Consider the following 12,926-nt stretch of genomic DNA (forward strand, 5'->3'; position numbering starts at 1 on the left):
TTGGCAGGCTTATCTTAATGAATTCTTAATCCAAGTTTGATTTTTAAAATATTTTAAAAATAATAGTTAAGTGCTTACTATGTGCCAAATTCTACTCTAAGCACCTTGCATTCTGCTATAAGCATCTAGCTCGTTTATTCCCACAACAACCCATAACAATATTATTATCCTCATTTTATGGATAAGGAAACTGAAGTAGAGAGGTTAAATAACTTGCCCAAGATGCTTCCCAGTAGAGGCACACCAGGTATTGAATCCTGGTTCCCTGGTTCTTTTTTTTTTTTTTTTTCTGCTCTGTTCTTTTATTTTATTGAGATGGAGTTTCACCCTTGTTGCCCAGGCTGGAGTACAGTGACGCAATCTCGACTCACTGCAATCTCTGCCTCCTGGGTTCAAGCAATTCTCCTGGTTCAGACTCCTGAGTAGCTGGGATTACAGGCATGTGCCACCGTGCCCTGCTAATTTTTTGTATTTTAGTAGAGACAGGGTTTCACCATGTTGGCCAGGCTAGTCTCAAACTCCTGACCTCAGGTGATCCGCCCACCTCAGCCTCCCAAAGTGCTGGGATTATAGGTGTGAGCCACCGTGCCTGACCTTGAATACTCTGTTCTTAAATAAGAGTCCTTTGCCTTCTAGAAACCTCTTAACTAGTACACTTTGGTATGATGTGTAATCCTGTTATGAATCAACTAAGTGGTTTTTATGCTTTCAAAAAGGGTGATTTACAGAGTAATTTACTTTTGCCAAAGTGTTTATTTTTATTTGAAATGTATGGACTCTTTTATTATGAAATGTAACACAGAAAAGAGTGTAAAACAAATGTGTAGACTTACGAATTATAGTAATAATTCATAACCACCACCTAGGCTGAAAAACTCCACGAACATTGTCGTGTTGCAGAAGCTCTCTGCTTGTTCCTTTTCTTTATCATTATAATATGTAAGTATGCAAACAAGAACACTATAATTTTGGTTCTTTTTCAACTTTAAATAAATAAATAGAATCACACACTATGTATTCTTTTGTGGCTAGCTTCTTTTTTTTTTTTGAGATGGAGTTTCGCTCTTGCCGCCCAGGCTGGAGCACAGTGGCGTGATCTCGGCTCACTGCAACCTCCACATCCCGGCTTCAAACAATTCTCCTGCCTCAGCCTCCCGAGTAGTTGGGATTACAGGTGCCCGCCACCACACCCGGCTCATTTTTTGTATTTTTAGTAGAGATGGGGTTTCGCCATATTGGTCAGGCTAGTCTCGAACTCCTGACCTCAGGTAATTTGCATGCTTGGCCTCCCAAAGTGCTGGGATTACAGACATGAGCCACTGTGCCTCGTGTGGCTGGCTTCTTTTGTTCACTGTTATTATTTATTGTTTTAATCATCTACTTAATAGATCTAGAAGTAGCCAGCTCAGAAGTTAATAATGTCAAGGCCTTTGTCAGTCTTGTCAAAAGGTTTTATTGATTTTTTCCGTATGATTGTGGTGGGGATGCCACAGCTGCAGACCTCATGTTTCACACAGTCATGTCCCAGAAGAGGAAGTTGTTGGGGTAGGTGGGAATGTAGTAGAAAAGAACTCTCATTTGTGTGGCCCCTTCTCTTTTTTCTTATCATTTTTAATGATACAGTAATAGACCCAGTTTGTCATACATAAATTATTCAGCTTTGGAAGGATTTAATGAAATGCACGTTAAGTCCTTGGCACAGTGTGAGGCATAATGCATGCTCTCAGTAAATACTGGTAACTTAAAAAAAAACCGTCCAAAAATCCTTCAAATTATTTATATTTGTGGTTATTGTTTGTAACTTTTCATACTTATTTTTATTTATTTATTTATGTTTTTGAGATGGAATCTCACTCTGTCACCCAGGCTGGAGTGCAGTGGCACAATCTCAGCCCACTGCAACCTCCGCCTCCCGAGTTCAAGCAATTCTCCTGCCTCAGCCTCCTGTGTAGCTGGAACTATAGGCACATGCTGCCACACCCGGCTAATTTTTTGTATTTTAGTAGAGATGGTGTTCCACCGTGTTGCCCATGCTGGTCTGGAACCCCTGAGCTCAGGTAATCCACCCTTCTTGGCCTCAAAGTGTTAGGATTGCAGGCATTAGCCACCGTGCCCAGCCTTCCATACTTACCTTTAAAATTCTTCTGATGTGGTATCTAGTTCATGGACCTGTTTTTATATAAGTACACTTTCAGTTAAGCTGTTCACTTTATCTGTCTCAGAGAGTTCACTGGCAAAGGTATAAAACTCCAAATTTAATGAATACCACTGAGATTGCTAGAAGAGGAATTGAATGTTTTTCAGACTGCTTTTGCTTTATTTTGACACATCAAGACTTATTTTTCAAGGCCAGGCATGGTGGCTTGTGCCTGTAATCCCAGCACTTCGGGAGGCCGAGGTGGGAGGATTACTTGAGCTCAGGAGTTTGAAACCAGTCTGGTCAACATAGTGAGACCTCATTTCTACTAAAAATCAAAAAAATTAGCTGGACATGGTTGCACGTGCCTGTAGTCCCAGCTATTTGAGAGGCTGAGGTGGGAGGATCGCTTGAGCCTGGGAGATTGAGACTACAGTGAGCTGTGTTTGTGCCACTGTACTCTAGCCTAGGCAATAGAGCAAGCTCTGCCTCCAAAAAAAAAAAAAAGACTTATTTTTCACTTCTGTAGTTATAAAGGAAAGTTGGCTGCTCTACCATTTTTATACATGAGGAAACTGAATTGCAGAATGTTTAAAAGACGTCAGGTGTGGTAGCTCACGCCTGTAATCCTAGCATTTTTGGAGACTGAGGTGGGTGGATCACCTGAGCTCAGGAGTTCGAGACCAGCCTGGACAACATGGGGAAACCCCTATCTCTACTACAAATACAAAACATTTGCCAGGTGTAGTGGCACGTGACTGTAATCCCAGCTACTCGGGAGTCTGAGGCACAAGAACTGCTTGAGCCTGGGAGGCGGAGGTTGCAGTGTACCGAGATCGCACCACTGCACTCCAGGGTGGACGATAGAGCAAGACTCTGTCTCGATAAAAAAGAAAAAAATAGAAAAAGAATGTTTAAAAGACATTGTCAAAGTAACACTGAGTCATTACTAGAACACTGGTATTCTATCTCGTGAGCCAGGATTTTCTCTTTTTTATCATGAGGTCCTGTTTGTGACTGAAGAAATTAAATGTAGAGTTTTGTGTATAGTGGGCAGTGAGTGAATTCTGTTGTCTAACATACAGTTAATTCAAGTGAAATGTCTGCAGTTGGAGATCTAGAGTGTGTCACTCAAGATGGCCTATCCACTTAGCATCTTGGCTGGCTGTAGAAGCCAGTACTTAGGCAGTATTCTGTCTTAGTGCTTTTGCATAGTAAAAACCTTCATTTCATTCTCACTAAAGTTTTGTGACATTGTATGCTCAGTGAAACTATATAAGAGATCAGAAATCAGTGGAATAGGATTTTGACAGGATAATGGTTTCCTGGGGCATTATAAATTCATAATACATAGACACTTAATTTTCAAAGCTGGAAACTATTATCTAGTGACAGTGTTCTGATCTATTTCCAATATTATGAAATGATAAAACTAAATTAGCGGCCATTTGTATCTGCTTCGGGACAACATAGGTATATTTTGGACAAACATGACTATATCATTGTTTATTCATATAAAACAAAGTAATTCTATTTTAAAAAGACAGTATATTAAAGACAAATATCTGATATTTTTTCCACAATATTTTAGTATTTTTTTTAATATATATATATATTTTTTATTATACTTTGAGTTCTAGGGTACATGTGCATAACGTGCAGGTTTGTTACATATGTATACTTGTGCCATGTTGGTGTGCTGCAGCCATCAACTCGTCAGCACCCATCAACTCGTCATTTACATCAGGTATAACTCCCAATGCAATCCCTCCCCCCTCCCCCCCATATTTTAGTATTTTAAGCTCACTGTCAACACTAAGAAGCAAGTGAAACATCTGATTTTCACATTTGCAGTAAAGATATGTGTCCTGTGTGCTTTTAGGAAGGCATGACTCTTTAGCAAAATGTTTCCATTTGAGTATTAAATGAAAACATGTTGGTCAGTGCTTAAGAAGTTGAACTGACGTAGGAAATTGTGATCTGATATTATGAATTTTGATGGGTGAGTTGATATGAAAACACAACATCCCTAAATGCATTTGGGTTAATAATTCTGAAATGTTTGTATTTTCTATTTTAAACATTTTATTTATTTTTATGTTTTCAGGTTTGCTATTAGAAAGATAATGCTCTTGGAATTTAGGTAAGTCATAAGGCATTCCGTTGATGAAAAAGATAACAATGTGATTTCAGTTTTAGCTAAATTTTCTGTGTATTTCTGTGAGTGACTAAGAAAATCTAAATCTGTGAAGATATATATTTCTGTGATTGGCTTATTTTGGAATATGTATGTAATAGCCTTTGTTTTCAAAGATGATGTCCCATTGTCAGAATAACTTGTATTTTGATTTTTTTCTTACTTGTTAAGGTAGCATGTGGTGAATAATTTCTGAACTCAAACTTGGTTTCTCTAGTGATCAGTGGAAATAGAGTGTGTTCTATAGCTGTTTTCCCTGCCAAGCTAAAATGTTATCATCAAGGTAGCGTTGTTCCAGTCTAGCTACTGGTAATATAACTATTTCAGACAAAAGATAATGTATGATTTTTAGATTGCAAAAGTAGATTAGATTATGTTACAACCAGATCTAGCCAGTATGCTGAAAGTAAAAGCTAGGATTGTTGTTGATGATAGCTACATTTACCATTTCTCAAACAGAACACCTGTTTTGTGCTCACCAGTGTTAAGCATTTTATATACAGAGTACTCACAACAATCCTGTGAAGTAAGTACTATCCTCAGCATTTACTGGAAACAGAAGCTGAGATCAGAGAGGTTAAATACTTTGCTCTAAGTTATTGGCAGAGCTGGGATACCAATGTCTGATGCCAAAGCTCATGGTTTTCCACTTCTCTACACTTCCTTGACATCTGGTTTACATCAGAGGTCAGGACCTCTGTGTTAATAATTGTTACTCCTGCATCCACAGATTTGATCCTCACAAAAAAATGACATGAAGGAGATGGTCTTATCATTTTTATAGAGGGAAACTGAAATTTATTATGAATTAACTAGTAAGTTGAGTGCCACCTGTATCCTAAGGACTGCATTATTATTAAATGATCTTATTTAATCCTCAGAACACCACCAGTAAGATCTTCCTTATTTTATAGGGGAGGAAACTGAGGCTAGAAACTGGACCCATCTGGCCCTGAGATAAATATGCTCTTTCCATCATATTGTGCCTCCTTTCAACAAGACAGATTAAAATCAAGAGGCTACCAATATGCAATTAGGATTAACCAGAATTCTAGAGTCCAGAAACCAAGGGAATTGCAGGAATTGAAGGAGAAAGCAACAAAACAGATTGAAAGCATCAATGACAGTGAAACTTTTTTTCTTTTTGTAAGACAGAGTCTTGCTCTGTCACCAGGCTGGAGTGCAGTGGTGCGATCTCAGCTCGCTGCAACCTTCACTTCCCGGGTAGAAGCGATTCTCCTGCCTCAGCCTCCCGAGTAGCTGGGATTACAGGTGTGCACCACCACACCTGGCTAATTTTTGTATTTTTAGTAGAGACGGGGTTTCACCATGTTGGCCAGGATGATCTCGATTTCTTGACCTCGTGATCGCCCGCCTCGGCTTTCCAAAGTGCTGGGATTATAGGCGTGAGCCACCGTGCCTGGCGTGCTGCTTCTTTTAGGGAAAAACAGTAAGATAGGGAAAGCTAAGTTGCCCTTTTTTCTCCATGGCCATCAAAGTCCTTTGGCTTAGTTTCTTTTGCTAACGAGGCTCTGATTTCTCCCCTGTAGCAGCAGCATCAAAACTGACAGTGAAAAATTTTTAATAGCTGAAAAAGTCGGTTGTTACCTTTCAGGAACTTTTATTTAATTTTATGTGACAATATCATTTTCCCTGGGCCAACTTTCAAACATAACCAGTCTAAGGTTGTTGTGGAGAGTAATTGATGGTTTCTTGCTAAAGTGGAAAGTAAGATGGCATGGAGAAGGTAGCTGGATATAGGAAAGCGAACTGAGAAAAGGGTTTTTGTGGATGAAAATTATTAGAGGAAGGCATCAATTAGCAAAGTAAATAACATGTTAGTGCAGCTAAAGAAGGAATTAGTGAACTAGAAAATAGATCTGAGGGAATTAACTAGAAAATAGCAAAGAGAAGTAAAAATGAAAAATAGGAAAGAAAATAAGATACATGGAGGCTAGAATGAGAAGGCTTAGTAAGAGTTTCAGAAGTTTTTTTTTTTTTTTTTTTTTTTGGTTAGTTTTAGAGATGGGGACTCACTCTGTTGCCCAGGTTGGAGTACAGTGGCACAATCATGGCTCACTGCAACCTCAACCCCCTAAGCTCAAGCAATCCTCCTACGTCAGCCTCCTTCCTGAGTAGTTGGGACCACAGGTGTACACCGTCACACCTGGCTAGTGGTTTTTTTTTTTTCTTTCTTTTTTTTTTTGTAGAAACAAGGTCTCACTATGTTGCCCAGGCTGGTCTCAAACTCCTGGGCTCCAGCAATCCGCCCACTTTGGCCTCCCAAAGTGCTGGGATTACAGGTGTCAGCCATCACGCCTGGCCTCATTTTGTTTTAGAACTGATATTTATCAGGTATTTTTGGGTTTTCCTTTTTTTTATTTTTTGAGACGGAGTCTCGCTCTGTTGCCAGGCTGTAGTGCAGTGACGTGATCTTAGCTTACTGCAGTCTCTGCCTCCTGGGTTCAAGTGATTCTCCTGCCTCAGCCTCCCGAGTAGCTGGGACTACAGGCACACACCACCATGCCCAGCTAATTTTTGTACTTTTAGTAGAGACGGGGGTTCACCATGTTGGCCAGGATGGTCTGGATCTCTTGACCTCACGATCTGCCCGCCTCAGCCTCCCAAAGTGCTTGGATTGTAGGCGTGAGCCACTGTGCTCGGCCAACTTTTACTTTAAGAAGAGCCTTAAAGGCCAAGTGCAGTGGCTCATGCCTGTAATTCCAGCACTTTGGGAGACTGAGGCGGGTGGGTCACCTGAGGTCGAGAGTTCAAGACCAGCCTGACCAACATGGAGAATCCCTGTCTCTACTAAAAATACAAAAAATTAGCCAGGCATGGTGGCGCATGCCTGTAATCCCAGCTACTCAGGAGGCAGAACCAGGAGAATCACTTGAACCCGGGAGGTGGAGGTTGCAGTGAGCCTAGATCATGCCATTGTACTCCAGTCTGGGCATCAAGAGCAAAACTCCATCTCAAAAAAAAAAAAGCGCCTTAAGTAAGGGAATATCCAGTGGTTTGGTGGTGATAATTATGTATGTTGGCAACGTTTGATACCTTTGTATTTGAATATGTAAGACTGTCATTCTCCAAAGCTGTGTTTTCTATACATAAATTTGTAGCTGGTAGCAGTGACCTAGACAACAGGTAAATTTGTGAAGGGTTCCACGTTTTTTTTTTTTTTTTTTTTTTTTGAGACGGAGTCTCGCTCTGTCACCCAGGCTAGAGTGCAGTGGCGTGGTCTCGGCTCACTGCAAGCTCTGCCTCCCGGGTTCACGCCATTCTCCTGCCTCAGCCTCCCGAGTAGCTGGGACTACAGGCGCCCGCCACCTCGCCTGGCTAGTTTTTTTGTATTTTTTAGTAGAGATGGGGTTTCACCGTGTTAGCCAGGATGGTCTTGATCTCCTGACCTCGTGATCCACCTGCCTCGGCCTCCCAAAGTGCTGGGATTACAGGCTTGAGCCACTGCGCCCGGCCTTTTTTTTGTTTGTTTGTTTTTGAAGATGGGGTCTAGCTCTGTTGGCCAGGCTGGAGTGTAGTGGTGCAATCTCAGCTCACTGCATCCTCTTCTTCCCGGGTTCAAGCGATTCTCCTGCCTCAGCCCCCTGAGTAGCTGGGATTACAGGCGTGTGCCACCATACCCAGCTAATTTTTGTATTTTTAATAGAGATGGGGTTTCACCATATCACAATTCCTGACCTCAAGTGATCCATCCACCTTGGCCTCCCAAAGATTACAGGCATGAGCTATGACACCCAGCCAAGGATTCCAAGTTATAAATAGAGATTTCCAAAATATTTTCAGAAAGTTGTAAATAATTGTGCTTTTCTGGGTGAGTTATACATTACAGTGAGTGGTGGTAACTAATGAAATATTCTGTGCTTTTTACTCTTTATAGCCAGTATCTTGAAAATTATCTCTGGATGAATTATTCTCCTGAGGTATCCAGCAAGGCCTATTTAATGTCAATTTGCTGTATGGTGAATGAGAAGTTCAGAGAAAACGTGCCTGCATGGGAGGTAACTGATTTAAATTACTTCATAGCTTTCATACTGACCCACTTAAGCCATTACAAAGTGGCAGAACTTTTACTGATAGTGGTGCTTTTAGAGCAGAATTTTACCTAGCATTAAAGCAAATACTGAGCAAAAGAATGGGTATGTGAAAGATACATTTTCTTTTGGTTTCAACACTTTCTTCAAACGATTTAATGATTTACTATGAATTGAAAATTTATGAATGTGAGTTATTTTTCTGCTTTGTGTTTGAAACAAAGAATGGTATATGTTATAACAACTTACATCAGGAGCTGGCAAAATGGAAATTATATTAATAAATACAAATAGGCTGAGTGCTGTCACTCATGCCTGTAATCCTGTACTTTGGAAGGCTGAGGTGGGAGGATTGCTTGAGGACGGGAGTTCAAGACCAGCCTGGGCAACAAAGCAAAAACCTGTCTCTTTAAAAAAAAAAATTAGCCAGGCATGGTGGCGTGAGTCTGTAGTCCCAGCTACTTGGGAGACTGAGGCAAGAGGACCGCTTCAGCCTAGGAGTTCGAGGCTACAATCAACTATGATTGCACCACAGCACTCCAGCTGGGTAATAGAGCGAGACCCTGTCTCTAAGAAGAGAAAAAGTGCAAGTATATAATGTTCAAATGAGATACTTCTCAGTGTCTTTTTTCACAAGAGAAAGTGTATATTTGTAGTTTTACATGAATAAAAAAAAGTTACCAAAGTCAAGACAGATGCTTATGTTATAATTTCAACGTTCTTTTTTTTTTTTTTTGAAACTGAATTTCGCTCTTGTCATCCAGGCTGGAGTGCAAATGGCGTGATCTCAGCTCACTGCAACCTCTGCCTCCCAGGTTCCAGCAATTCTTCTGCCTCAGCCTCCCGAGAAGCTGGGATTACAGGTGCCTGCCACCATGCCCAGCTAATTTTTGTGTTTTTAGTTGAGACGGGGTTTCATCATGTTGGCCAGGCTGGTGTCGAACTCCTGACCTCAGGTGATCCACCCGCCTTGTGCAGGGATTACAGCCATGAGTAACCGTGCCCTGCCTGTTCTTTTTGTCCTTGATTTGGGATCTATTTTTCCTTTTAGAAATTTCTAATGCACTGATGTTTCCTTTTTGTGCTGGTGCAACAGAAGCTTGATAAGTAGAGATCCAAAACCTTTGTTTTCTTTGCCCAGCATATAATGGTCACTTCATCAAGAGTTTCTTCTCTTCCAGTCAGACTTTTTTAAATGAAAAAAAAAAAAAAAAAAGGAATGGATGCCTGTCATCTGTTTTGAGTAAATGGTCTCCGAAGTGAGAAGGTGATAGAGTCTTTAAGATAAAGCCATGGATACTTCTCTCAAATATTCATTAAATGACTACCATCTCAGGGCACATTAGAGCTCAAAATAAACTATGGGTTTTATGTCGATATCAAGAGAGCCTCGGGATTTCTTGAAGTTGCTTCAAGCTATTATAGAAAGGAAGAAGGAAAATTTTTTGAGCCAGGGAATAACCTGGTCCATTTGCCTGTTATAAAGATCACTTTGGTGATTAGGCCTTGAAATAGAGAAATAATAATACAGATTTAGAGAATATACAGAGATTTAGAAGGTAGAATTGATTGAATTTGATAATCAGTTGAAGTAGCATTAGGAAAGGGTGTTATTTTCAATAACCTTCCAGGCTTGGGCAAATGAATATAATAGATGATGGTACCATTTACCAAGATAGGTAATAGAGACTGAGGAATAATTTGGAGGATACAAAACTGTTGAATTGAATTTGGACATATTCAGTTTAAATTGCCTTTGGAGTATCTAGATTTAAGTCATCTAGTAGACAGAGGACTCTAAGGTTTGAGAGCTCAGAAGGGAAATCTAGACTGCAGATGTATATTTGGAATCATTGGTATTTAGTAGTTGAAGTAATAGGGGGAGAAGAATGAGGCTAGAACCCTAGGAATATTGCTGTTTAGATAACAGACGAAAGAAAAAGAGCCTTCAATATGCTGAAAAGGAGTTGAGGCTTCATAACGGTCCATACGACTTGACAGCCATACAGCTTCAGGAGAGCTTGTCTTAGAGAAGTGAATGAAAACAACTAGCGTAGACCACACGCTTGGAGTGCTTGTCTGCGGCAGTAACTAGAAACAGAGGTAGGTCAAAGAGGCTTGAATATATTTACATTATATATAACTTAAGAGTAAGGAGCTAATATAAAGCAGGAGGGGCTGTCCTTGAGATTAATTACAGTGTGAAAACTACAATTTTTGCTAAAGATGTAGTTTCTTTTGTTTAAATCAGAGAAATTAAAACACTTCAGATCCATAATAAGAAAACAAAGCCTAAGCCAAATACAGGCATAATCCACAGAGGAAAAACTAAAGAAATTAAAGCCATTCTTTTATTAGCTAAAAGTTTCTGCAACTCTCTCATAGTCCTGTCAGAAACCTGTATTTGACTTGCCATTAATTATAAGTAAGCACGTGATGCTTATTTTATAGATACACAAATAACTCTTTTGTAATTATTTGGTTTTTTTAATAGACTGCTAAAAAGCCTACTAGGGCTTCTTTAAAGCTTAAGTGAGCAAACCAATTCAAAACGAATTTTTATTCTTTTTCTTTTCAGATTTTTAAGAAGAAGCCAGACCACTTCCCATTCTTTTTTAAACACATCTTGAAGGCGGCCTTAGCTGAAACTGATGGTGAATTTTCACTTCATGAACAGACAGTCTTACTACTTTTTCTTGATCATTGCTTCAATAGTTTGGTACTTTTACTTTATATTTTGGGGTAATTTTCAAGTTTTCTTGTTCTTTTAGGTTGAGTTTAGATGAAATTACCTCTGTAGCCAACTCTTCATCCATAATAGTGGCAAATAAGGATAATGCTTAGCTTGATTTCAGCCACTTATCAGTAAAACCATTTTGTAAGATATGTTCACTTTTTAATAGATTTGAACTTGATACTTAATTTTTTCTATCTAGACTCTTAAGAAAAATGATTATAAGAACTGAAACTCCAAAGAGAGAGCACAAAAAGAAGCAGCAGCAAGGAGACTGGTTAATATGGAATTGTAGTAATGAGATCTGTGCCACAAACTGCATATACATACAGGGATGTAGTTTCATTACTTTTCATCATGCCTTATGCACAGGCTGGTTGGTCAGTAGGAGAGTTGTATTTTGAGTTAACTGATAAAGGCCATTTGTAGATGATCTTTGAAAATGTCTTGTGTGTGATACATTTTCATCCCTCATAAGATTATCTTCTAAAAAATTAAATTTTTTCAGTAATTAATGTTTTATTTGAGTTTTCCTACTGTGGTTATCTGATAAATATACATATTTATCTAGTGCCTCTGAATTGATAATTCACTTACACCCATGCAGGAGAATGCACGGAGTTCTTTCTTATCCTGAAGACTGAGTGTTAATAGATGGATAGTTATTAGCTGTTTCCATGTACTATCTCACATGGATCTTTTAAAGGCATAAAAAAAGATTTATGATGCCTGCACTGGATACCACTGTTATCTCTTTAACATTTATTAAACTAAACAGAACAAATAGAAATATAAATAGATGTGATTTCTTATCAGAAACTAAGCAGAAATAAGATTTTATTAGTATTAGTAATTTGGTGATAGTTTTAACCAACTTACCAAACTAGTTTATTATTGAAATGCTTTATCTTTTAAAATATGCAGTCAATTCTTATTTGAGGTAGTTACGTTCATTTTATAAAGTAGCTATGAACACTGAATGAGCTAATGCTGAACCATTACTCCTTGAGGAAGTACAGAGTTAGGTACCTGCAAGCGTTGGTCATGACATTATACAAACTATCAATACATAGCCTTATTTTGTGTGTGTTTCTATTTAAAGACAGCTTATTTATTGTATATTGTTGATTCATTAACCATGAACTCACTGCCAACAGCACTATAATTATGCCTGAACGAAGCTTGTCTAACATACGTATTTTCTCTGTAAGACATATCACAGCCTTCTTGCACCCATGAATATCAGACAGCACTTCAGCCTTGGGCTTGGTGCCATTTTAAACAGTGAAATCATCAAAAAGCACAAACATGCCAAAAAAAAAAGTACTCAATGAGAATGAAGCAGAGCATCAGTTCAGTCTCACCTGAGAATGTGCACGTCAGGCAACTCAGATTTTTGTCTGGATGACTGTGAAAGCACATGGAGTATTGATTTTGGGGTTACAAATACATTTTTGTTAGTGTATGAATTTGCAAATACAAAATCTGTAAATAATAAGGATGGAATCTTTTTTAAAACATTGAACTTTTTAATATCAAAATATTAATTGGAAAATATTGGTGGCGTGTTTTCCATCCAGGACTTAAAAAGGCAGTAATACTTCTTAATGTAAAGACTTAGGTAGAAATGCTGGTATGTTTATGAACTTGTTTCCTTCATGCCCTAAACAGGAGGTAGACTTGATACGGAGTCAAGTACAGCAGCTTATCTCCCTCCCAATGTGGATGGGCTTACAGCTGGTAAGTCTCTAATTTCAGAATCTTAGGAATGTATGTGTTATAAGTAGAGCATGTGGTTTTAGAGTC

At 39.0% G+C, this 12,926-nt stretch overlaps 1 protein-coding gene across 4 annotated transcripts in view; it reads left to right on the forward strand.

Annotated features, from left to right (window-relative positions):
- Nucleotides 1-12,926, forward strand: part of AQR (aquarius intron-binding spliceosomal factor) — a 117,152-nt gene that overhangs the window by 12,365 nt on the left and 91,861 nt on the right. For 2 of the 4 annotated variants that reach the window (XM_009209877.4, XM_021940399.2), the window contains 4 exons: nt 4,245-4,280; nt 8,233-8,353; nt 10,965-11,105; nt 12,792-12,860. In XM_009209877.4, coding sequence (XP_009208141.2) covers nt 4,245-4,280; nt 8,233-8,353; nt 10,965-11,105; nt 12,792-12,860 — 367 coding nt within the window. Of the gene's footprint in view, nt 1-4,244; nt 4,281-8,232; nt 8,354-10,964; nt 11,106-12,791; nt 12,861-12,926 lie in introns of those variants that run through there. The other 2 variants (XM_021940400.2, XM_021940401.1) reach the window with 2 other exon arrangements.

Source organism: Papio anubis, chromosome 7, assembly GCF_008728515.1.
Source record: "Papio anubis isolate 15944 chromosome 7, Panubis1.0, whole genome shotgun sequence".
Lineage (NCBI taxonomy): Eukaryota > Metazoa > Chordata > Mammalia > Primates > Cercopithecidae > Papio > Papio anubis.